We start from the raw sequence: 25241 nt of genomic DNA, 5'->3' as shown, positions 1-25241 counted from the left end.
GAGAAACTCCTGCCCTGGCACCCCCCTGTCCCTGCTGTTTCCCTGGGGAGGCTCATTGCCCTGCTGAGGACACAGCCAGGTGCTGTCAGGGCTTGGGGCTCTCCTGTGTGAGGGGTTCCTGGCAGGGTAGGGAAGCTGCTGCTCTTCCTCCTGTGCTTGGTACCCCTGTACCCCCACCCTGCCCTCATCCTTGGCTCCCCTGCAGGCAGAGCTGCTGTAAATTTTGAGCAGGAGAGAACAAAAGATTTCACACACGGGTTCAGGGTCTGTTATTTATTTACATAAAAACACTGACTAGTGCCACAGTTCCAGCCCTGAGCAAACAGCAGCTGCCTGTGCAGGCCAGGCTGTGTTTGCAGACCTGTGTACTGAGAGCCCTCCCCACTTTGCTCTGGGAGCTGCAGGGCCAGGGGCAGGAGGAGCAGCCGAGAGGCTGAGCTCGGCTCCCAGCCCCTCTCACCCTGCCGGGGGAGCGCTGCTGGCAGCTCCTGTGGCTGCCTGCTTGCCCCTTCCTTCTGCCTCAGGTGAGTGAGCTCAAACACCCCCTACACCACATGCAAGGAGACCCTGCGGGGCCCAGGGCGGCTCTGGAGCTGCAGCCTGGTTACAAACTCCTCTACTCTACGTGCCGGGCAGCCAGGACATGCCGGGTGTGCTTTGGCGCTCGGGGCCGGGGCTGCTGGGGCTGTCCTGCCCCCGGAGCCGGGCGGGGCTGGGAGGAGGAGGAGGAGGAGGAGGAGGCGCATGCAGCTGGAGCGGCCGCCGGGCAGGACGCAGGTGCTGATAAGGGTGCGGTGCTGCTGCCGGGCCCCTCTCTGTGCTTACAGGCAGCTCTGCCTCCCCTCGGGCAGGGGCTTTGAACCACACAGAAAGCGGTGTGTGGCACTGCCCTGTGTCCTTGTCACTGAGCCCCTTGCTGACAGTGCCACAAAGGCTGTGCTGCATCCCCGGAGGGCACCGAGGGCTGCCTGGATCCCCTCCTGGGCTCCCATCCCAGCCCATCCTGCACGGTGGGACCGGGCTGGGCACCTCCAGCAGCTGCTCCAGGTGCGGGGGCCTCGCTCACACCTGCAGGGTAACGGGGTGCAGAGCGATGCCCCCCGTGCCTGTGCACTGCAGGGCAGCTCCCACACCTCCCCCGTGCCCCTGCGTCACCAAGCCAGCGATTGCCGGGGAGGAGCAGAGCCGGGGCAGTGCTGGCAGCTCTGCGGGAGGAGCCGGGATCACACACACACACCACCGGCGGGAAGCGAGGGGAGGGCGATGCACACGCGGGGACGGACGGAGGGACAGACGGACGGACGGGCGGCAGCGGGGCGGGGCCGGCGGCGTTCCAGAGGCTCCCGGGTGCCGTTAGCACATGCGCTTGTACGTGTAGATGTAGGCCTTGCAGTTGGGACACGTGTGTGTCACATCCTTGAAGTCATCGAACAGGCAGGGGATCAGGCAGCAGCAGAGATCACACCTGGAGCACAGGGACAGGCAGAGAGGCTGAGCTGGGACAGCCCCTGGGCACGGGGCAAGAGATGTTCTTGGAGGGGCTGTCACCCAGGAACCCCTGTGCCCAGGTCCCCCCCGTGCCCAACAGCTCAGCCAAGGCCACCCAGGACCAGGCTGAGTACCCAGCACGAGGCCCCAGCTCTGCCTGCAGCACCTACCCCACGAAGCAGCAGAAGAAGCCCAGGAGGAAGCTCATGAGCCCAATCTCGTAGGAGATCTTGGTGGTGATGGCTTGCTGGCAGTGGGGACACACAGTCTGCACAGGGGCTCCCTGGAAGATCTCTCCCTGCAGCACTGTCACCGTGGTGGCAGCTCCCGGGGGCACCAGCACTGTGGCCGTGTGGCCACCAGGAGAGGGGTAGGGGCCTGGGCCAGGGTAGTAGCCCATGGGGGGGTGGGGGCCTGGGGGTGGGTAATATCCTGCTGTGAATGAGAAACACAAACAAGTGAGCACCTCTGCACATGGTGGGAGAGGCCAGACCCTGCTGCAACCCCACCCTCTGAGTGCAGCCTTGGTGCCAGCCCTGCCACAGGCACTGTGCCCCCACCCCATCCCAGGGAGCCTCCTGCAAGCTCCAAATGGCAGCTCCAGCCCCTCCTGGGCACCAGGAAACGCTGGTGCTGCTGCTGCCAGCCCCCACCCTGTCCCCAGCCCCTGCAGGACTCACCTGGTGGCACGTAGGGCCCAGAGCCATCCGTGGGCATGTGGGGGGGGATGAACCCCGGCTGAGAGGGGGGCTCATATGGGGGAGGTCCAAACTCAGGAGGGGGGACAGGAACCCCCTGGGGCTGTCCCACCACTGGGGTGACACCCTCTGAAAGGAAACACAGTCAGCAGCCAAGGAGGCAGGGAAGGGAGACAAGAGGTGGGGGCAACCCCTTAAGCCACATCCTCCTCTGTCACAGACACGTTTTATGGAAAATCCTTTCCTTAGGATTTTTTCCTCCTGAGAAGCTGTGAGGCCTCAGGAACAAAATGCAAACAATGATTATCTGCTGCTGTGGAATGCAACAGGTGCATCTGTGATTGGTCTCATGTGGTTGTTTCTAATTAACACCAATCACAGTCAGCTGGCTCAGACTCTCTGTCCGAGACACAAGCTTTTGTTATCATTCTTTCTTTTTCTATTCTTAGCCAGCCTTCTAATAGATCCTTTCTTATATTCTTTTAGTATAGTTTTAATATATATCATAAAATAATAAATCAGCCTTCTGAAACATGGAGTCAGATCTTTGTCTCTTCCCTCATCCTCAGACCCCTGTGAACTCTGTCACACTCCTCTGGGCCACAAGAAACCCAAATTCACCCCAGAACAGGAGCAGTGCCAGGCTTTGAGCTGGATCATTGCCCCTTGGAGCCCTCCTGCCTCCCCCAGGGGTGCCATGGGGACAGAGGGAGCCAGGCAGGCCCAGGGCAGCCCCAGCTGGGTGCTGTGTGTGGCAGTGCCCCCCAGTGCCCCCCAGTGCCCCCCAGTACCTGGTGCTGAGGGGGGGCCGTGCTTCTCCTCTATCAGCGGCGCCGAGGGGCCCCCCGGGTAGGGCGGGGGGGGATCGTTGGACATGGCTCAGGCAGCCCTGCAGGGACAGAAACCTTCAGGTGACCTTGGCAGCCTCGGTGGCACATGGAGCTGGTGTGGTGCTGGGGATGGAGGTGACAGGAACTGCACCAGCCCCAGCTCCCCCCGGGCAGCAGCAGGGGTACAGCCCCAAAGCTGCACAGGCTCTGAGCAGGCAGCCACCCCAAGGTGTAAAATCTTCCTGCCAGCTCCATGGAAAGCCCCCCTGGTGCACAGAGCTCATCAGGGCAGCTCTGGGCTGTGTGGCCACACCCCAGGGCAGTGCTGGGCTGGAATGTGCTGTGCCAAGGCTTGGCTGCATCACTGGGGTGCCAAAGGTGGGGAAGAGCTGCCCACAGCCCCAGAGCTCCACCCTCAGTGACACAAGGCTGTGCCCTGAGGGACGGCAGGACCCCCACCCTGAGCCTGGACAGAGGCTGCAAACCCACAGAGCATTTCCAAAAACATTTCAAAATAAACCCAGTGAGTGAAGGTAAGATCATATTTAACAGCTGGGGCTGTTACTTTCCATGGGGTAGAATTTACCTGTCCTCTTCCCTGCAGCAACACTCAGAGGCCTTGACAGCTGAGAGAAGCAGCTCCTCTGAGCAGGGTAGTTGGGAAGGTGACTTCTTCCACTGGGTCTGTGTCAAAGGAATTGCAAGTGAATTAGAGATGGAGAGGAGGCAGAGCTGCAGCACTGTCCTGCCTGCCACACCAAACCCCTGCTCTCCCCCTGTGCCCCCTCAGTGGCAGGCATGGGGCTCTGTGTCCCTGGCACATGGCACAGCCCCCTGACACCCTCTGAGATCCAAGGAAGTGCAACAACATCCAGAAACCTGATTTCCCCATGTCCAGTGGCTCAGTTATAGCTGGTAGGATGTGATAAATTGGGAAATACAAGGGAGAGGCTGCTCACTCAGTGCTTGGCACAGGGTGCCATTGCTGTCAGAGCCCAGGGAGCTCTGGGAGCTCCATCCTTCACCCAACAGCCCAGGAGCAAATGTGACTCTGCTTGTCCCCTTTGCTGGCACCAGAGCGTGCCAACCCGCCCAGCCTGGCACAGCCTGCCCTGGCAGCCAGCCTGGCACAGCCCTGCACTGAGCTGTGCCCACAGAGGCGTCCCTGGGGCTCAGCCACCTCCACCTGCAGCTGCCAGGTCCAGGCAGAGCCAAAGACTTGGCAAGCAAGGCAGGAACACCCATCCCTCCCTCACCTGCATGGCTTTGCTTCATTCTACTCCTTTTTTCCTAGTTCACCCTCCCTGCCACCCAGCAGCCTCCTGCCAGGCAGCAGGAATTCAATCCTGGATCAGGGGAGCACCTGAGCTTTGCTGCTCCCTGATCCCCCAGGGGCTGAGCCCATTCCTGACAGGCACAGGGTGTCACAGGGTGTCACAGGGTGTCACAGGGTCTCACAGGGTGTCACAGGGTCTCCCCCAGGCTGTCCAGATTTCCTGACTACAATTTCTCCCCCCAAGCTGAAGCCACACAGCTTCAAAGAGTAACACCAGGGCAGCTGGGGGTCATCATCCTTCTCCTGCTTCTCCCTCCAGTTTCCTCCTGAAGAGCCAGGCAAGCAGAGTTGCCATGGCAGAGAGCATTTCCAGGCACACTGCAGAGCCTGCCTTCTCCTTCAGTGACCTACAAAGCTCAAACTGGGCCGTGCTCCTTTTAGCTCAGTAGGGATGTGAAGAAAAGGAGGATTTATTCTTCTCAAAGCAGCCAACTCTGCACACCCAGGAGCCTCAGACCTTCCTGTGCCCGTGCCTGCAGGGCTTGTGGATGAGCCCAGCCCAAGCAGAGCACCCCAGAGTGCTTACCTGGGGACACCAGGGAGCTTTCCTTCCTTCCTTCCTTCCTTCCTTCCTTCCTTCCTTCCTTCCTTCCTTCCTTCCTTCCTTCCTTCCTTCCCTCACAGCCAACTGTGCCCACACCACATCTCCTCCCATTCCTGCTCACATGCTGCTTTCCCATCATCATCTTTCAACACTCCCCCCATCAAAGCAGCTGGCAAGAGAAGGCAGGAGAGGAGGAGGCCTCACCAGGCACTCCATCCACACCCGTGAGATGAAGCAACAGCCCCAGGGGGAGCCATGAAGCTGCCACCCTGCCCAGGGGTGCCAGACCTGGCTGCCAGAGCCACACGTGCCCTGGGATGAGGGAAGCTGAGGGATGCAGGGCCCTTCTGCTCACACTTGGCAGCCTCAGTTGGCTCCTAATGCAATATTCTGCTTATTAAGAGAGATCTGTAAAGAGCAAGATGTTGGCTGTGTGCCCTTCCCAGGAGGAAAATAAAGCCTGTTGCTTCTAAGCCTCTTAGAAGCTGTTTCTCTCCTGTGCTTTCTTTCATCTTAATGTGAGCAGCACAAAACTCAGCCCATTTCTGACAGAGAGCTCTGTGGGATACCAGGGGACACTGGGCTTCCCCCTGGCACTGAGCAATCCCTCCCCATTGACAGCTCTGCAGTATTCCAAAATTACCATCCAAAATGACCAGGTTGAAGTTCTGATGGAATCACCAATGTTTTGTGCAGGTCCTTTGGAGCAAGGATTCACTGCAAGCTCCTGAGACTCAAAAGGAGCTGGTTATCAGAGCAGGATGGAGAGAGGAGATGCTATTTCCAGCTACAAATGCAGATTAGCTCTTCTCAACTGGAAGAACAGCTTTTACTGGCTTCCTCTGCAAACTAACTACAGAGGATAAATCCACTATGCAACCAGAACCAGCACAATCAGTTAAACACAAAGCCAGGCAAAGGACCCCCATGCCCCCCAGGGAACTGATATTTGCTAAAGAAAATGGAAAAGATTCCCATTAACCTGCTGGGGCACAGCAGTGTGACAGACAGAGCCAGCACAGCTCCATCACAGCCTCACACAGAAAGGGCTTGGCCCACCCTGCCATGGCCTCAGTCCCCGTGTGCTCCCTGGTTCTGTGCTCCCTGACCATTCCTGGCAGCTTCTGGGTGAGAAGATGGCAGCACATTTCCAGGTGCCCTGCTCAGATCCCAGCTCTCAGCCCCAGGAGGGCTGTCTGAGGCTTCTCACACAGCCCAGGCACTGTGGGCAGCACCAGCCCTGCCTGTGGGGACACAGAGCTTTATATCCCACCTCCTTCCTGTGCTCAGCACCCCCAGCTCAGCAACTGAGGGACTGTAGGATCCCAGAATGGTTTGGTTTGAAAGGACCTTAAATTCATCTCATTCCACCATCCTGCCATGGCAGGGACACCTCCCACTGTCCCAGGCTGCTCCCAGCCCTGCCCAGCCTGGCCTTGGGCACTGCCAGGGATCCAGGGGCAGCCACAGCTGCTCTGGGCACCCTGTGCCAGGGCCTGCCCACCCTCACAGGGAACAATTCCCAATTCCCAATATCCCATCCATCCCTGCCCTCTGGCAGTGGGAGCCATTCCCTGTGTCCTGTCCCTCCATCCCCTGTGCAGAGGGCACTGATCAATACCCCAAAGCCCTGGTTCCCATCACTGACATGCTCAAAACTGATACAAAGCAACTCCCAGCAGATGAGAGGAGCTGATGTGTCAGGGTGCAGTGTCCCAGTGTCCCATGCTGGCTGCATTTCCCTCTGTTACATCACTGCAGAAACAGTTTGGGATTCAAACATGGAAAGGTCTGCACGTCCCACCTGCTTCCCAAACCCACCAAAAACAACTGGTGTGCAGTGGGACCAGGGAGTATTGTGCCACCAGAACAGGTAACACCATAAACCAAACACTGCCACGAAGAGAATGGACACAGTTAATTCAGATTTGCTCTGCTCCTGCCATTCCTCCCCAGCAGCAGCTGTTTGTGCCTCAGGCTGCCTCCTCACAGATGAAATCTCCACGGGTGGGACAAACCTGGCAAGGGCAGAGCAGATGCTGGCAGGTCCAGCTCACGTGTGAGCCCTGCTGGTGCTCTGAGTCAGCTCTGAGCTCCATCCCACACTCCAACAGCCTGTGTGTCCTTGCTGCTGCTGCTGCACTTGGGACTGAGATGCCCACAAACTCAGCTTTGCCTCCTCCATGGGAGCAGTGGCTCCAGCCCTGACACAGGAAGCAGCATTTGTTCACACTCAGCCACGTTCAGCGACGTTGACACTTCCAAAGCTGCTGCTGCACATTTTTGGAGCTCTTCCTCCATGAAAAAAAAAAGAATTTCTGATATTTAAAAAAGGAAAAAAGCCACACTGAAATTCAATGAATAAATAAGAGAAAATATACAAGCACTTTCAGCTTCACTGCACATCAAAGAGATGCAGATTGCAGCTTCCAAGCTTTTGGAAATACAGCTTTAAAAGCCAAGGGGCCTGAAGATGTTGGGCCCTCACTGAGCCCAGCATTCAGAAATGCTTTAGAGATAGGAACAGCATTGTGGCCAACACCATCCCAGTTTTCCTGGCCCCAGGAAAGATACCTGTGTGCTACAGGTGACATGCTCCAGAAACTGGGAAACACTGAGACTAGGAAGGCACAAAAGGCCAGTCAGAGGCTGCCAAAATGTCATTTGAGCCAAAGTCTGTTCCTCTTCAAAAGGAGCTTTAGGGGCAGCAAGGAGGGAGAGCTGGGCAGGGTGTGCTGAGGGGGACAGAGCCATACCCTGACTGTGGCAATCCCTATCAGCCTCCTCCAGAGTGACATTCCTGAACAGCACCTCCAAACCCAGCCTGGAGCTGCACATTCCCTGTTACACCTGTGCCTGGAGCTCACAGGGATGGTGCCCTCTCCATGCTGAACCCAGAGCTCCCAGGCTTTGCCTTCTCTGTGCTGTGCCCAGACCTCACAGGGACGTTGCTCTCTCCTTCCTATGCCCAGAGCTCCCAGGCTCTGCCCTCTTCATGCTGTGCCCAGAGCTCCCAGGGATGTTGCCCTCTCCCTGTGCTGTGCCCAGAGGTCCCAGGCTTTGCCCTCTCCCTGTGCTGTGCCCAGAGCTCCCAGGCTCTGCCCTCTCCCTGTGCTGTGCCCAGAGCTCCCAGGCTCTGCCCTCTTCATGCTGTGCCCAAAGCTCCCAGGGATGTTGCCCTTTCCATGCTGTGCCCAGAGCTCCCAGGCTCTGCCCTCTGCCCATGCTGTGCCCAGAGCTCCCAGGCCTTGCCCTCTCTGTGCTGTGCCCAGATCTCACAGGGATGTTGCTCTCTCCTTCCTATGCCCAGAGCTCCCAGGGATGTTGCCCTCTGCCCATGCTGTGCCCAGAGCTCCCAGGCTTTGCCCTCTCCATGCTGTGCCCAGACCTCACAGGCTCTGCCCTCTCTGTGCTGTGCCCAGAGCTCCCAGGGATGTTGCTCTCTCCCTCCTATGCCCAGAGCTCCCAGGCTCTGCCCTCTCCCTGTGCTGTGCCCAGAGCTGCCAGGCTCTGCCCTCTCCATGCTGTGCCCTCTGGCACATTGTGCAGGGCTGTGGCTCAGCTCCCACCACACACAATCCCACCAGACAGCTCTTACCTCCAAAGGAAAGGCAGCACCAATCTCTGCTGAGCAAGCACTGCCAGTGGTTATTTCTGCCTGGTTTTTATGCAGAACAACAAAAAGATGTTTTCCATGCAAACAAGCCAAAGCTCCCCCTCAGCTCTGCCTGTTCCCATGCGCATTTGCTGCCCGCAGCCTGCACATCACCTCCCCAGAACCAGGAGGAGGAATGAACAGCACAGAGTGCTCCAGCCTCCTTCAGAGAGGATGTCCTGGCAACCCTTGACCGTGTACCCGCTCCTTTACCCACTGCTGACCTTGGCAGCACCTCCTCAGCTCCTCAGCCTGCTCTCAGCCAAGGCAGCAAGGGGGCGCATGCTGCAACGCTCCGCACGGCGCCGATGGAAACAAACCCCAGCGAAGGACTGAAGGAAAGCTCTGTTCCTTTTCTGAGCAACTCAGCTGCGTTTTCCCAAGTCCAAGTCACTGCCAGGCAGCACAAACTCACTGTTCAGGAACAGCCAGGCTGCTCCCAGAACTGCAGATTTCTTCCACACTTCTGCACTAAGATTTCAGCTGCAGAAAACTCCTTCTTCCAGGAGGGTCAGGCTGTTCCTTCAGTGCAGGCACAGAAAGCTCAGCTGGCAAGGCAGGCCAGCAGCTCTCCTTTAAAACAAAGGAATGCTGCAGAAGAAGGTTTTTCATCATTTGAAGCAGGTATGTCAGACAGCCAGAGCTCCCTGCTCTGCTCTCCAGTGCGTGGATCTCCGGAGCAGCTTCCCCATTGCAGTTTTTACCTGGGGACCTTGCAGGAATCCTGTGACCTTCTGTGTGCCACCATCACCCAGCACACAAACCACCTCAGAGCAGGATCCTCGCTGCCAGCCAGGTGCTGTATCCAAAGCAAGATTTGCCAGGGCATTAAATCCAAAGCACAATCAGATCATCTCCACAGCGCAGCCCCGGCTCAGCTGTCCTTGGCCAGAGATTCAAATCACCACATCCAGCAGCTCCTCCTCATGGATATCAGGGAAACCAGACACAAAATCCTCCCTGCTTAAAACAAGGAGGCTCCATCTGCAGCTCCCACGAAGGGTTAAGTGCAGGAGAAATGCCTGCAGGACCTGCTGCCGCCTCTGGGATTCTCTCCAGTGCTGCCTCCCGATGGGCTGACCAAGCTCTCTTGGCTCTTCACACGGGGCTGCAGAAACAGCCTTGCCAGGACCTGCTTAACCTGGATATTTAAAGAAAAACCGGCCAAAAAGAAAAGAACAAACTGGGGTGGGTTGTTCTCTCTGCTGCTGGCTCCCAGGATGTGCCACAGGGCTGTGGGAAGCATCACGCTGGCAAAGAGCTCACGGTGACATCCACGAGGGGTTGCAAGGGACGAGGAGGTCACAACCCCACACTTCAAAACTGGACCCCAGCCCTTCCTGGGGAAAAGCTGAGGTGTAGACAGAGCACTCTGCACCACCAGGGCAGCTGAATTTGGCCCCCAAAAGGCAGTTCTGTGAGCACAGAGCAAGCAGGGAGCCAGGCAGCCCCCCAGGCTGCCACTGTCCCACTCAGGAGGTGCTCCCTGTTCAGACCCTTCCTGGCTGCACAGGAGAAGCCAGGCTGCAAAACACCAGGTGTGCTCATGGATGTGATTAAAGCAACATTAAAGATAAAGCTGAGCTCCTCTGCATCCTACCAATGTGCTCCAGAGAGATGAGAAAGGGAGGGAGCTGCAAGCCAAACCCCTGGGGAAGCAGAGAGCTTCTCCGTGAGACTTTCACTGCAGTTCACAAAGGATCCAAGCTCACACTTGATAACATCCATGGGAAAGCATCCAGTGACAGCAGCAGCTGTTGCCTCCAGTCCTCTGTATCTACTTAATTTCCCCCCTGAGAGGACACATCCTGCATTACATCATCCCTTTGATATCTGTTAATAACAGTGATAACACAACCTGCCAGAATCTCAAGCAACTAAACCCAACATCTACTCCAAGAGTGTGTTTTAATGTAGCGTGAAGCACAACTGTGCCACAAGAATAGCTGCTCATTGAAACAAGCAAGCAAAAATACCCCAGCTCAAGAAGCTTAACAGCAAGCAGGAGCCTCAGGAGGTCAGGAGAAGATCCAGAGCTCTTAAGCACAGTCACAGATCCGAGCTCACCTCTGATGGCAGCCCAGAACAGAGGCTTAGGGATGAGCTAGGAAGGGATCAAAGGCAGCACTGTCAGTCCCTCCCACTCCCAGCACTCATGGTTTGGAGACTGGGCAGCCTGGAGGTTCTCCATGGAGCACCCCAGGTCATTCCCAGGCACCAAGTATTGCTCTTCAGTTACCTACACAAAAAAGCATCTCCTGCTGTCTCCCATTTGGGGGTGACCAGCACAGATAAGGTGAATACACAATGAGTACCCACTGTGTCTCACAGCAAAGCCCAGGGTTTTACAGATTCCCTTTCCAACATCACATTAAAAATATTTTATTTCTTTAAACACTCACTCTTTCATTTCTCCCTCCTTCTGTACAATTTTTGAGAGAAAGTCAAATAGCAGAGCTACATCACTGCTGAATCAGACTGAGGACATGTGTGACGTCCATTAAATGACACAGAGAGCTCCAAGGGAGGAAGAAATTAGAATCAGAGCTGATCAGCAGTTTTGCATTTCAGCTTCAGAATTAATCAGAGCCCAAGAGCGTATTCAGAATTCCCTTGCAGATTTTGCAACACAATGAAATAATTTGGAATACATTGGTGGTGATTCCAGATCCATTTTCAGGGCTGTACAGAACATTTGCCAGGCACTGAGGAGAGCAGCAGTCGCTGTAGCTCCAGTCTCCAGCAGGAGCATTTCCCATGCTCACAGATCCCCCTGCCTGGTGCCAGGGAAGCTGCTGACACTCACATTTAACTGGTACAATGTCACCTTGCACTTTTTCTGAGGACTAGTGAGAAATGCCCTGTGTCACTGAGTTTTATGTAAGGCCCAGACTCACTCTTTGCAAAGGAGAGGGGTTTGGGGTTCAGCAGGATCGTGTGTGTGAGGTCTGAGATGTCTCCTGAGTCCCAGCAAGGAGCAGCCACACACATCCCAGCATGTGCACTGGAGGAACTCTTCCATGCTGAGGCCATTCCTGTTAGCACACTCACCTCCTTGCTCCCACAGAACTGCCCAGTTCAGACTGGGACCTCTCCCAGGGCCACCAGCACGGGGCTGGATTGTCCCCTGGCACTGGGACAGGAGGAGGGCACTGGCACTGCCCTGCTCCCAAGCCCAACTCATTTGGGCTGCTCAAAGATGGATGATGATGTCCCAGAGGGGAAAACCCTTGGATTAATCAACAGCCACTGAGTGTGCCCAGTGCTGGGCACCCCTGAGTTACACAGAGCTCCTGCCATCCCCAGTTCTTCCTCCAGTTCCCACCTGAACTGGCCAGTCCAGCAAAATCATTTTCACTCCTCCATGACTGTGGTTTCAATCTGCAGCACCAGTTCCTGCCAACTCCTTCATAACCCCTTCCCCAAAGCTCCCACTGAAATCTGGGACAGAGCTGGACTCCAAGCAGCCCTAACACACAGCACAGCCCTCACATCCCTCCCCAGCTCCCTGCTCTGGGCTCTTCCAAGCCCCTTCTCTGTCACAGAACCCCTCAGCGCCTCACTGCTCCATCTCTGGGCAGGGCTTTGGAGCAGTCCTGAGGCAGGGTCACTGTCTCTTTCTCGGCTGTTTTTATGGCCTGGAAAGGCCCGGGGTGGCCTTGGGCAGCCCGTGCTCCAAAGGACGAAAAGAGTCTTCAGATCTTTTCTCGGTCTTCAGTGTTTATTAGTTATTTATCTAAAAGATTTTCTCTCGGCCCGACAGAGGTCTGCACAGCAGCCAGCCATGAGCACACTGAGAGCCCCCGGGGCGGTCACCTATCTTTATACCCAAAACTACGTATACAATATTTACCTATTTCCCCCAATACCTTTCACCCTTATTGACCAGTGCACTTTTAGTAATAACCAATCCCAAAGTGCCACCACCACCACAGAAGATGGAGGCCAAGAAGAAGAAGAAGAAGGACAGGACACGCCCCAATTCCTCCATTTTACTTCTCTAGACCCCCCTGTAGAGAAATCCTAAACCCTATGTCTTACACTCTAATTAACTTATCCCTTCACCATTTACCCCAGTGAAATCCTCCCATCCTCATACAGGTGTTGTCTCCCGTGTGGGATCAAAGTCCAGCCACCAGACACTTCTGGCAACATCCCAGGACCTCCGAGCCCCCCAAGGGTGGTCTCGGCCACTCTGCACCTCAGTCCTGAGGTGCTGAGATCCCACAGGTCACTGCTCCCCCAGCACAGGATGGCACAGGGGAGATTCAAGCCCATAATAGCAGGGTGCCCTCAGGGCAGGTAAACAGCTCAGCTGCTCAAATCCTCTCCTGAGCCTGAGGAAGGCAGAGCAGCTGCCACGGTTACCACACTGAACCGATGGGAACTGCTTTCCCTCACATCACAGCAGCTCAGCAGGCAGCTCCAAACCGAGCTCCCACCACGCTGAGCCCTCCTGAACCGTGGCAAGGAGAGACTGAAAGGCTCAATTAACACTCCCTGTGGCAGCCACGAACTCTGGGGGAAACCTCTGCTCCCAAAACGCAAATATGCCCCAGATGACACCTCTGTGAAGACCTGCAACAGGCCCAGGGAAAAGGCTGATATTTAACAGCAGGAAAGGGAATCTATTTCCCTCTTGTTCAAAGCCTGCATGAAGGTTTTGGAGGAGCTGAGTGATCCCAGCAGGGCAGGTGGGAGGGACAAGCTGAGCCTTCAGCACAGGCCCAGCCTCCTGTGAGCTCTTCCTGATACAACACAAAGCAGAATAAAGGCATTTGGTTAATCAGGAGACAAACCAAAGATGCCTCTAAGAAAAGGGCAGCATGCACACACCAGCAGCAGCTTTTTATCCAGTGCTCAGCTCAAAACACAAACCCAGAAGAGTGGGCAGCAGCAAAAATCCCATCCCCTACTCCATATTCCAGGCTTTATCCTCCCCTCCAACACATGGATCCAGCTCCCCTCCTGCCATGAGCTGGGTGACTGGCATCCCTGAGGACCTCAAAACCACCCCAGCTTGGAGCCACTGCAGCAGGGGTGCAGCTTTGGCTCTAGTCCATCATTTCCTCCCAAGATGGAGCTGCACTGAATCCCATGGGTTCCTTTTCCCCTCCTTTTAAAAGAAAATGCTTTAAAATTAAATGCTTTAATAGGAAATGCTTCTCATTTGAAGAAAAAAATCAATAAAATCTAACTGGCTGCTTTTCATTCATCCCCAGCCAGAAATGTAATCTCCTGTTAACAGCACAGCCCTGAACACATCATTTATCTGCTGCGGGTACCAGCACGCACAGATTTTACAGCTGGAGAGAGTGGGGCTGCCTGCATCACAACCACTAATTTATTCTCAGAAAGGCTAATTTAATCTGGCAGTGAATGTTCTCAAAGCCTCCTCACACACAGAGCAGCTTTTCTCTTGGTTGGCTTAACAACAATCCAGCATATCCAAAAACGTGGAGGGATGCTAGGGAAGAACACTGCCCCTGTGTTTGGAGCCCTCTAGTCTGAGACATTTCTCTTGGTAACTACAGGCTTTGAGAAAACATAGAGTCCCTCTGGTTTTCCAAAAAGCCAACTGTATTTTCAAGGCAAATATACAACAGTTTAGGCTATTTCTCCCTCACATACAACTGTGGCTTGACAGAAAGAGCTGGGGTCTTAATAAAACTAAACCCAGCAAAAGGTTGTTCAGTTTTAGACAACTCATTCACTTCCAAGTGCACACCAAGAGCAGCAGCCAGCACACCTGGCCTGGGGTGCTCCCTGCCACAGCAGGTGACTTTCCCCAGCCCACACTAAGGAGGAATAAAGTTCAGAACAAATCCAAAAGCTTCTTGTTTCAAAAGGCTGGGTAACTGCACCACAAAGTGTTTTAGAAAGAGCATCCATCATTCATCTGCATGGGGGGGCAATAAAAAAGCCATCAGGAAGGGTTTTTTCATTGTTTTTAAATTCTAGGTGCTATTTTCCCTTTACTTGTCACAGTACACACAGGCTGAGCCACCTGACCCTCCACGGACGTGGCACCACGTGCTGCTCCTCACCTGGATCCAACCTTGCCCACTGGAGAGCCAAGCACAGCTCCTTGGAGGGGCTACACCAAGGCAGATTGAAGCTTTAGAATAGATAAAACTAACCCTCCATGCTAACTAACCATCCATGGGATTGTCCCCAGCATCCTGCTGGGAAAGAAAAGCTGCTGCTGTGCAAGCCTGGATCATGTCTGAGAGGGCTCCTCTGCTACAAGGGCAAAAATGTGTCCCAGATGACATCCAACAATTTAGGAGGATTCAGTAATGTGGGAAAAAGGCAAAAATCAGAGGGAAGCAGAGCACTTACTAGGCCACAGAAGAAATAAAGAAGAAAACAACACAACAGTCCCCTTGTTCCTATCTGTCAGGAATTGCTGTCCCAAGAATAGCCTATTCAGAAAGCAGGAAACTCAGAGAGCAGCAGGGAAGGGCTGAGTCATGGCCATTTGGAAAAAAAAAGAAACAACCCACAACAAACCAACCCAAAAGGGAAGGAGAAAAACCATGGGACAGCAGCTGTTCTGGGTCTTGGAGATATGAGCAAGTCAATCCAGAACATATTAGCCAATCTTTATTTTCAAAAGCTCTGCAAACAAATGGCACTGCCATTAAATTCATCTGACCCTCCCTCTGCTTGTGGGAAGCAAATTGTTGTACCAGGAAAAGTTGTTGGTGCTTCCCAGCACAGCCCCTGGCTGCCAGGACACAAATTGCTCCCAGTTTGTGCCCTGAGTTTTGTTTCTCTGCAGCATTAGCATCCAAAAGATTTACAGGCTGGGCAATACTCTCCCTTTGGAAAAGCAGATCCATCTCAGGGATGCCATTAGCAGAGGGTGAGGAGCCCTTTCCCCTCCCCACAGTGGAAGGGCAGGAGGTAAAACACACTTGGATGGGCTTCCCACAGCTCTGTGAACAGAGCAGCCAAAGCCAAGGGCTCCCATCTCACATCCAGCTCAGCCTGCCTGGCCCCCAGCTAAACTCTTCCCACATGATAATCTTTGTTCTGTGACCTAAATCAAATCAATTGTACAATAATTCTCCCCAGGACAGTAATCTTGTTCACTCACCCATCATCTGAGAGATTACACCTGCTCTCCAGCTGTGGGGCTCTGGGAGGAGATTTCTGAGCCATGAGGGGCTTGTTTTTCATACAATTCCTTGATGATCCCTCACAAATCAGGGAAGGGAGGTGCCTATCTATTGTAACATGGCATCTCCAAAGGGGTAATAATTAGCATTGACTCCATGCTTCTCAGAAGGCCGAGCAATCACTTTATTTTACTATACTCATTAAGTATATAACACATCACCCTTCCAGACAGTCTGGACCCAACTGGTCCTTGAATCCAAACACAATCACCATTGACTAATTAAAAAATCACCCTTTGGTAAACAAATCTCCATAACACATTCCACATGTTCACAACAACAGGTGCAGCAAGGGAAGATAAGAATTGTTTATCATTCTTTTCTCTGATCTTCTCACAGCCTTGCCCAGGAGAATGCCTGGGAAAATTGGGTGTTGCTGCCACATCTATCTTTTCAAGCAAACACCTGTGCTTGAAAACACATCTGGAAAACACCTTTAAATTCATTTTCTCTTGCCCTGTGGGTACTGCCAGATTGAAGTTGCAAAGGTAGGAAGGGGGAAGCCCCTCAGAGCTGCTGCCTGTGGGGAATGGCTCCCCAGAGGACAAAACCTGCTGTCCCCAGCCTGTGGCAGATCACCTGTGCCCAGGTGTGACTGCTCACCTCTTCCCAGCTCTGGGAATGGCTGGGAAAACCACAAGCCCTTCACACACAGAGCCAACCTTGACACAAAGTCCAGAGTGACAGCTCAAGGAAACTGTCCCAGAGCAAACAGGCTCTCATGGTTCCAACTGAGAGTGAAATTCATTTCTCTGCAAAATGCAAGGAGCAAAGGAAGATGAAACACAGCCACAGCATGGGCTGATGTGCATGAATCACAGGAAGGTGTGATGGAATTTAGGACTGTAAGACAGAATGCAGGATGGAACAGTAAATGTGTAAGCTTAAAGCAGAATATTTCTTCTAAAAACATCTTCCAAAAGTGTTAATAGGGAGCCAGGCTGTTAGTGCAAGGTAGGAAGATTTTCCTTCTAAATGCAGAGACTGGGTATCAAAGAAGGTTCAGGAACATGCACAGGTGAGACAGTTCAGGGCAGTGGGAGCCCCATCTCAGCACAAATGCTTTATCCTAATCTCAGGTTTTAGCTTTTATATTTTCCAGATTCTGTGCTGCTTTAGTGTTGCACTTCTGAGCTTCACATTATGGGATGGTGAGCTCTGTGCACAGAGCAGGGAGACAAAACAATTCCTGCTCCAGCTGGGCACCAAGGACAAATGATCCCAATCTCAGCCCAGGAGCACAAACCCCGTGGGCTGGAGAGAGAAAAACAAGCAGGGTGGGATTGGATGGGCTAAAGGTGGAATGGGACAATGAACTGCAAGGTGCAAATGGAGCAGAACTTATAAAAGTGAGAGACACCACGACTGGTTGGGCATTTTGGGACCATTTTGGTTCATCTTGGGTGCAGCCCTGGCTGGGCTCTTGTGCTGCCCAAGGTGGATCCACTGAGGCTTCCTAATAAATCCCTGCTTTATTCTGTAACTCTGTCCAGCCTCTGTTCTAGGGCAGCCTTCACAAGACATCTCTAAAATCTATAGGAGAACCTGGTAATATTCCATTTTCTTATGTACAAAGGAGGCAAAGGATAGAACTATTACTAATGCCCAGTAATCACAGTAAAAATGAAATCTATTCCTTAATTTGCACAGAAAGCCCCAGGTCAGCTCTTCATTCTCTGATGATCTCAGGCTCCATCATGCCAAGTGGTACAAAGTCAAACATGCACTGCCAGCAGCTGCTCTGCACAGTTCCTAAGATGTTCATCACATTGCCACCTTTTAGGGCCTTTTCTTTTATTTTCTTCCCCTCAGTGCAGGCCTGCTAAGAGAGCCTAGATTAAAGACAGCTGCACTCAAGTGCCCCACGTGGAGATGTGAGCATGCAGCACTTTGCTCCTGCCTCCATCCTCCACCCAGACCAATACCAGAACAGGGCTGCTCTCAAACAGCTGCTTCTCACCACCACAAACACACAAATTTAACCCTGAAGCCACGAGGCAGCTCAGAACTAGAGGGGCCCAAAGCAAAACTGTAACAGCACCCTGAGAGTTCCACACCAGAAATAAAATCTGAGCTCCCCTTGCCTCAGAGACTTTATTCTGGTGGGAAAATTGATGGTGGTTTCCTATGGCAGCTGCTCCAGTTGCATCCCCTTTGATCAGAGGAGGAGACAGGTCCTATGCAGGGCATGGAAAGATCTGACAGTGCTCGTGGAAGTGGCACTGCTCCTCTCCAGTTGTGAGATGGATCCCCAGTGCTGCTTGGGAACAGCAGGAAAACAGCAAGCGAACAGCACATCCCAAGGCAGAAGTTGCTCACTGTGTGTTTTTTGAAGGAAAAAGTGTACACAGAGCTCTGTGTTTGCACACTTGTGTGCTCAGGTGCCCTGCTCTGAAACCCTCAGCAGAGCTGATTGGCTCCAGGCTGCATAAGAGCTGCAAAATCAGGACCTGGAAGCAAAACCAGTGTCCTGCAAAACTACTAAAGTTCCCATACAAACCATTACTGTTCTTGTATCAGGGAGAAGGGAAGAGTAGTGCATAAAAATTCAAGTCCTTTTGGGACATCACTGACTGCTGCTAAGAGCCAGCAGACATATCAGCATCTATTTGCTGTTTCCTGACTGTCGTGCCCACCCTGTGCTCAGCCCACTCCGGGAGAACACCTTCTGAGAAGCTGGCACACCTGTCTGGAAGCTCAGCTATATTCAGTCTTGCTGGCTTTGTCATTATTTTAATCTCCTTATTATGCAAATGCTATTTATTGCCTCTCTGGCTCACCTGGCAGCCACCAGCCTTTCCTGGAAAGGTACAGGAAAATTCTAACATGGTACAGAGCCCTGCTAACAGGGCAGGAGCGAAGCACCAGCCCCAGTGCAGACCCCACAAAACTCACTATTTGAAAAAAATTAGTCTTTTTTCAATTCAGGATAGTCTCTCCTGATTAAAGCAATCCTAAGAAATCACATATAGAGCTGTACAATGTAGCACAAACACAGAACTCTGAATTTCATACTTCTCTTTACCCACAAGCAGAAAACAAGTCTTGGATCAGAGCAGATACTAACAAGTTTGTGTATTTCCTCCCAAAACCACTCTTCCTCATACTGAAAGACCAACACCATCCTTTAAACACATGCATTTATCTGCTAAATTCACAGCTAAAAAGAAAAAAAATTATATTCTTTTACATAATAAAATTACTTTCATCCCTTCTTTGGCTGTGTTAGTGAGTAAGACTGTCAGTGGCAACACTTCTGCAGGTGCCAACATCATGACAAGGACATAAACTGCCCCCAAAACATCCAGATGTTGTGGACAGGCTTTAACCTGAGCCCTGCCTGAGCATTCCTCAGCTACAGGAGCCCTTAGCTGTGCTCCCAGGATGTGCTTGCCCCCTGTGCTCCATCCAGAAGGAAAGCAGTGCCCATTGTGGCTTCAGAGAAAGCTGATTTGGAAGCGACCTTCACAAAGATGCTCATAAACCAACACCAGGTGCTGAGGGAGACATTCTCCCTCCCTTGGGAACTGCAGCTGAGACAGAGCAGAGCAGGAACACGAGGAAGTGAGCTTCAGAACTGAATTTGAGGTGCAAGACCCATTGAGGGAACACAAGAAGCTCAGCATGGTCTTCCATCTTATTAGGAAGGGTTCTGAAATCAGAGCAGCTCCCTCAGTGTGACCGGTCCCTGTCACACCTGTGGCAGGAACACACACATCCCATTCCCAGCACCACCCTGAGCACACACAGCTCCACCAGCCCTGTGAGGGCAGCTGGGCAGGACTGAGCACGTTTGAGCACTTGGCACTGCTCAGGGACATCTGGGGACACTGCTCCATCCCCCTGCCCTTGTCACAGCCATGGAGTCACCACCTGCCTGCCTCCAAGCAGGAGTTAGCTCCTCGTGGAACACCTGAGGAGAACAGAGCAGGTACATGGCTGAACACTTCTGGGGACTTCCTGGGGCACATGGATGTCACCACAACATTGACACAGAGAAGCCTTTGGGAGAGGGAAGTTTGCAGCCTGTAACTCCTGAACATGACTGAATGACATACTTGGTTATATACCATGTTATGTCTGTGTAACACTCACTGTAGTTTTCCCTGCTGCCTACTCTGGCCACACTCTGAAATCAGCAGGGCCCCTGCTGAAATTAAAGCCTCCTTTTAAGTACTCTGAGTGAAGGGAACAAACAGGAGGCTCTTGTGCATATTCCCAAAGAGTTTCTCAGAGTTCTACACTCAGCCCAAACCCACTAGAATTATAATTTAAAACATTGATACTTAAAATCATTATGCCTGATCTCATCTCTACCACCTGATATTTTAGGCTCAGCCTAGAACTGACAACTGCCAGTCCCCTCCCCAGTTCTCACTGGGGCAAGGAGACCACCTCAGAGCAGCTTTTCCTCTGGCCAAGGGACACAAACCTACACTTGCAGGGACCTGGAGAAGTTCAACCTTGAGCATGGCTCATGTGGAGGATGCAGAGGACACTGGCATGGCAGCGTCCATCCCAGCCTGCATGTTCCCACTCCCCAGGATCCCAACCTCATCCCTCTGTTTAGCAGCAACCACCACACCCTCTGTGCTTTTCCTAAAGCAACCAAACACTGCCTTACAGCTGCTACCTTCTGCCTCTCCAGTCCCCTTGGGAGGGAGAACCCAGATCTCACCATTCTAATGGTTAAAAACCCCACAACTTCCCACTAATGTTTATTCCTTGCTGTTTGTTGCTGTGCCACACTATGCCTTAACTGAAGGAGCCCTCTTCATTTCACACTGCCAATATCATCCTCACCATCATCACTTCTCTTCCTGCTTGTCAAGACACCTCAGCTTCTTTCGGCTCCTCTAAAATGGGCTCATCATCCCTGACCACTGGGCGAGCTGGTCTCAGAGCAGGGCTAACTGGAAACACACAGAGTGGCTCCTAGGCCTGCTTCCCTGCTCTCCCGGGATGTGTCCGGATCACATTTGCTCCTCTCTCAGTGGGATCTGTCCGGATCACATTTGCTCCTCTCTCAGTAGGATCTGTCCGGATCACATTTGCTCCTCTCTCAGTGGGATCTGTCCGGATCACATTTGCTCCTCTCTCAGTGGGATCTGTTCGGATCACATTTGCTCCTCTCTCAGTAGGATCTGTCCGGATCACATTTGCTCCTCTCTCAGTGGGATCTGTCTGGATCACATTTGCTCCTCTCTCAGTGGGATCTGTCCGGATCACATCTGCTCCTCTCTCAGCTGTGCCCTCCCTGCAGCCCCCGCCATTCTCCGCTCATGACCTCGGCCGGGCAGCAGCGCTCGCCTTACACCGGGAAGTCTTTTCCCAAGTACGCGACCTCGCTTTCCACCCGATTAAATTTCATCCCAGCCCTCCCGTCCCAGCCCTTCCCGGCAGTGCTGAGGGCACAGGGAGCTCTGGAAGATTTTACAGCACCCTGCGACATTGGTCAGCGATAGAGGCCCGTGCGAGGCCAGGGCTGCCTCCCGCTGCTCTCCGGGCCCACGGCCCCGTCCAGCCGGAGCTCCCCGGCCCCGCAGCGAGCGCTGCAGCCACGGCCGAGCACCGAGCCCTTCCAGGGCTTGATTTCCATCCCTTTTCGCTGGTCTTCTCCTGCCTGCGTCCCCGTCTGCGCTCGGTGTCCCCCCAGTGCCGAATGTCCCCCCCCCCCCCCGTGCTCGGTATCCCTCCTCCGGTTCTCAGCGTCCCCCCACGCCTGGTGTCACCCCCGGTTCTCAGTGTCACCCCCGGTTCTCAGCGTCTCCCTCCGGTGTGTCCAGCCGGCCCCGCTGCTGGACGGCCGCCGCGGCCTGGCCGGGGCTGAGGGGGCCCGGGCCGCCTTCCCGCCGCAGCCCCCCGGATCCCCCCGGGCCCCGCCGGTCCCGCCCCGATCCCCACCGCCCACAGGCACCTACCGGCTCCCGGCGGCGGCTCCGGCACCTGGCGGCGGCGGGCGGGGCGGGCCGGACTGGGCGGGCGGTGCCGCGGCGGGGCGGGCCTGGGCCGCGCTGGGCCAGCCGGGGGCCGGGCCGGGCCTGCTGCGCTGGGCAGCTCCGGGAGCCGCGGGCTCAGGGAATCGCGGCGGGGTTTGTGCCGGAAGGGATCGTAAAAATCATCCTGTTCCACCCCCTGGCATGGGCAGAGACACCTGCCACCAGAGCAGGCTGCTCCAAGCCCTGTCCAGCCTGGCCTTGGGCACTGCTTGGGATCCACAGCTTCTCTGGGCACCCTGTGCCAGGGTCTGACCACCGTCACAGGCAAGAGTTTCTTCTATATATCTAACCTTAATTTCCCCTCTTGCAGTTCGAAGCCATTCCCCCTTGTTCTGTCACTCCATGCCCTTGTCCCCAGTCCCTCTCCAGCTCTTTTGGAGCCCTGTTAGGTCCTGGAAGGGGCTCTGAGGCCTCCCTGGCACCATCTCATCCCTGTCCTGCACATGGTGCTTTCCCTACCCAGTGTCCCAGCTGATGCCCACATGATGCCCTGCTCAGGCCGATGTCCTGCCCCACAATGCCCATGCCATGGATTCTGGCTGCCCCAGGACCAGGGAGCCTGTGGAACCATGAAGACACCTATCTGGCTCCAGTGGTCTTAGCTGCACTGCAGGGACCAGTTAAAAGAGCAGTATTCTAACACAGCCACAGGTTTTCAGTCACTTCTCACCTGCCCCTAGGGCTCCAGAGATACTTGCTCTGAGATTTGGCTGTGCTGGGTCCCATCCTGCCCTGGCAGCTCTGCTGGGGTCACTCTGGGCAGGAGCACACAGCTCCCATTCCCCAGGCAGGAACAGGCTCCTCTCCTCCCTGTGACACAGTGAGTGGCCCAGCTGCAGGTGACAGTGGGACAGGCAGGCTGTCCCCATGTCAAGGCACAATCTAGTGGGAGACATTGCCACAGCACCAAGTTGAAGTTTAGACTCTGAGTGGGAAATGCTGTAGGTAAGATCAGAAATATCTGCCTCACTCACACCTTGCAGCACAACCTTGTGCCCTCCTGTCTTCTCCACAGGCAGCAAAGGCTGGCCTGCAGCAATTTTGGCACTTGATCCCTTTTGAGACTTGGCAGTCCCAGACCAGTCCCACCTCACATGTTGTGACCTTGGCTTTGAGCACAACCACAAAGCAAAGGCAACAGAATTTTGCCAGAGTGACAAAGCTGAAGCTGGGACGTTTCTCCCGTTTGGACATCTTTCACTTCAGTTTGGGGGAACTCCATGGGCACCACTATGAGCTGGCTGGGTGTGGCTGGTGCTGTGGGTCCCAGAGAAACATCCCCAGGCCCTGGCCTTCTCCACACACTTCTCAGCTCCCCTTGCCATGTCCCCATGCCTGTGGGGACCTGGTACAAGGTTCCTCAGGTCACAGACATGCTGCAGATGATCACCACTCTTGTTCCCTGAAAACCACTGCTGAGGGCTCCCAGCTGCAGCAAATTTCCAGAAGGTGCATGCAGCAGAGCTGGGCCAGTTACTGGAGAGCTCTTTGCAGAAAGGCTGGGCTCCCCAGAGACCTGCATGGATGGCACAGGTGCATGAGGTGACTGGGATGGCAATCTTACACAAATCCTTATGGAAAATGCACTGAAGCCTCCTAAAAGGCTGCAGTGAGCTGTCTGGGTCCATGTCACCCTCATAGACACTGGAGCAGCCACCCACCCCTGGTGTCCCAGTATCCTGGCCACCTCCATTGCCCTTGTCCCTCCTGCACTGCAGGATTTTACCCCCTTGACCCACCAGTGGGGGTGGTGTCAAGATTTGGAGTTTCCTGTCCAGTCCCAGGGGCTGCCCAGGTTTTCCCCTTCTGGAGCAGGGGTGAAGAGTTGATTTCTCTCCTGGTCACAGTGGAACTGTCTCAGGAGCTGTAGCAAAGCTCTCTCTGTGAGGTGCTCACTGCTGACGTGCTGCAGGCTCTCAGGCTCCTTTGCTGGTAATGCCCTGGGCTCCAGCATGGCTGGGGCTCTTCTCTCTCCCCAAAACCTCAGGGGCTGTCTGGTTTCAGAAGCTCTGGCTGGGAGCTCAGTCCTGAGGCCGTGCAGTGCTGGCCCACAGGGCCCCACACAGGCTGGGCTGACTGCTGGAGCAGCACGAGGCCATAGGGACCCGTCAGCCATGAGAGCTCCATGGGCACGGACATCTCTGCCATGCCAGGCCACTGTGCCAAGTTGTGCCACCAGACCTTTGCAGGTGAATAGCAGGGCCACACTCAGCCCATCTGAGTCCCCAGGCCGCTGCAGCCCCCTTGTCCCTCTGTCCCATGCACTGACATGGCTGGGGGGACGTGGTCACTGTCCTCTGTGCCACCCCAGTGCTGGCCATGCCCAGGGCCTGGCAGCACTGCTAGGGGGTCTCCACTATAAGCCCACCCAGTTTGGGATGTTGCTTTGCTGGGGGTCTGCAGGAGCTGGCACTGCCCAGAGCAAAGCTTTGGTGTCTGTTTTCAGCCAGCTCAGAGACCTGGAGGACATGGCTGCCTGTCTGGAGAAGGTGCAGGGTGAGAATAAAGCGGCTGTGGGATGAAGAAGGTGCCCAACTGCTCCTGGTCTCAGCAGGTTTGAGCTTTGAACAAGCTCAGAGGCCTGGGGGCTGCAACCCCACATCCCACTTGTCAGGAACACATTGGGGCATCTCACCAGCCACTCTCTGGGGTACCATGAACACCTCCCTGCCTCGCCTGGCTTCTGCAGCCGCCCAGGCTCACCCAGAGCCTCACGCCCTCCCCAGGGGCTGGGCTTGGCCAGGGAGGGGCTGGGCCAGCTGCAGGAGCCGTGCAGAGGCTGCAGAGCAGCTGTGGGGTGACACCAAGGCAAGGACAGCCTCTGGGCACAGCTCAGGAGCCACTTGTGCCACGGCTGGTGCCTGAACCAGGCTGTGCAAGGATTGCCCAGAACTGGCACATCCCCACAAGGAAGCAGCTCAGGATTTTGTGCCAGGATTTTGTCACCATGCCGTGCTGGTGGAGCTGGGGACAAACAATGGTGGGTGGCTCTGAGGAGGATGAGGGGAGGTCAGGGGATGATGAAGCACCCAGGTATGAACAAGGTGGTGATGGAGCAGGGCTTGGGTGTGGTGAACAAGCACTGGCGCTGGGCTCTGCAGGGGATGGCTGTCCCCCTGCACTGTTTCTGCTTGTCCCCCTTCAGCACTGAAGATCCCCCAGCTCTGCTCCTGGCACACCACAGGGATGTGCTGCATCCCCCAGTACTCACCCAGGTGCCTGTCCTGAGTGTCCCCTGCCCCATGGGCAGAAATGCTGCTGAGCGCTCCCTGGGGAGCTGCTGAGGCTGTTTGTCCTTGTGCATTGCAGGTGCAGGTGACAAAGCCAGGCTCCTGGGGGCTGGTGCCAAGCTCACAGGTGTCCAGGCTGCTCACGGGGCTGTGAAATGGCATGAGGGGCTGGGGAGGGGAAATGCATCAAGGCTGTGCTGCCTGGCCTTGGGGGACTGGTGGAGTTGGGGTCACACTGCCCTGGCACCCACTCATTGCAGTGGGGTAACACCACAGG

At 54.6% G+C, this 25241-nt stretch overlaps 1 protein-coding gene across 5 annotated transcripts; it reads right to left on the bottom strand.

The window, feature by feature from the left end:
* Positions 1-258: 258 nt before the first annotated feature.
* Positions 259-21710, bottom strand: CDIP1 (cell death inducing p53 target 1). Of its 5 annotated transcripts, none has more exons than XM_058035337.1 (6): positions 21657-21710; positions 3603-3700; positions 2978-3075; positions 2169-2315; positions 1659-1923; positions 259-1465 (listed from the first exon to the last, which is right to left on the bottom strand). In XM_058035337.1, exons 3-6 carry the CDS (start codon positions 3060-3062, stop codon positions 1354-1356), a joined length of 609 nt encoding a protein of 202 aa, XP_057891320.1. In that variant the 5' UTR covers positions 3063-3075; positions 3603-3700; positions 21657-21710; the 3' UTR covers positions 259-1353. The 5 variants fall into 5 exon arrangements, with proteins under 5 accessions (XP_057891320.1, XP_057891324.1, XP_057891321.1 ...); XM_058035341.1 differs by having other exon boundaries at positions 1659-1920; XM_058035338.1 differs by lacking the exon at positions 21657-21710 and adding an exon at positions 8776-9644.
* Positions 21711-25241: the final 3531 nt, after the last annotated feature.

This window comes from Melospiza georgiana, chromosome 16 (genome assembly GCF_028018845.1).
Source record: "Melospiza georgiana isolate bMelGeo1 chromosome 16, bMelGeo1.pri, whole genome shotgun sequence".
Classification (NCBI taxonomy): Eukaryota; Metazoa; Chordata; class Aves; order Passeriformes; family Passerellidae; genus Melospiza; species Melospiza georgiana.
This window is presented reverse-complemented; position numbering and strand designations above follow the sequence as displayed.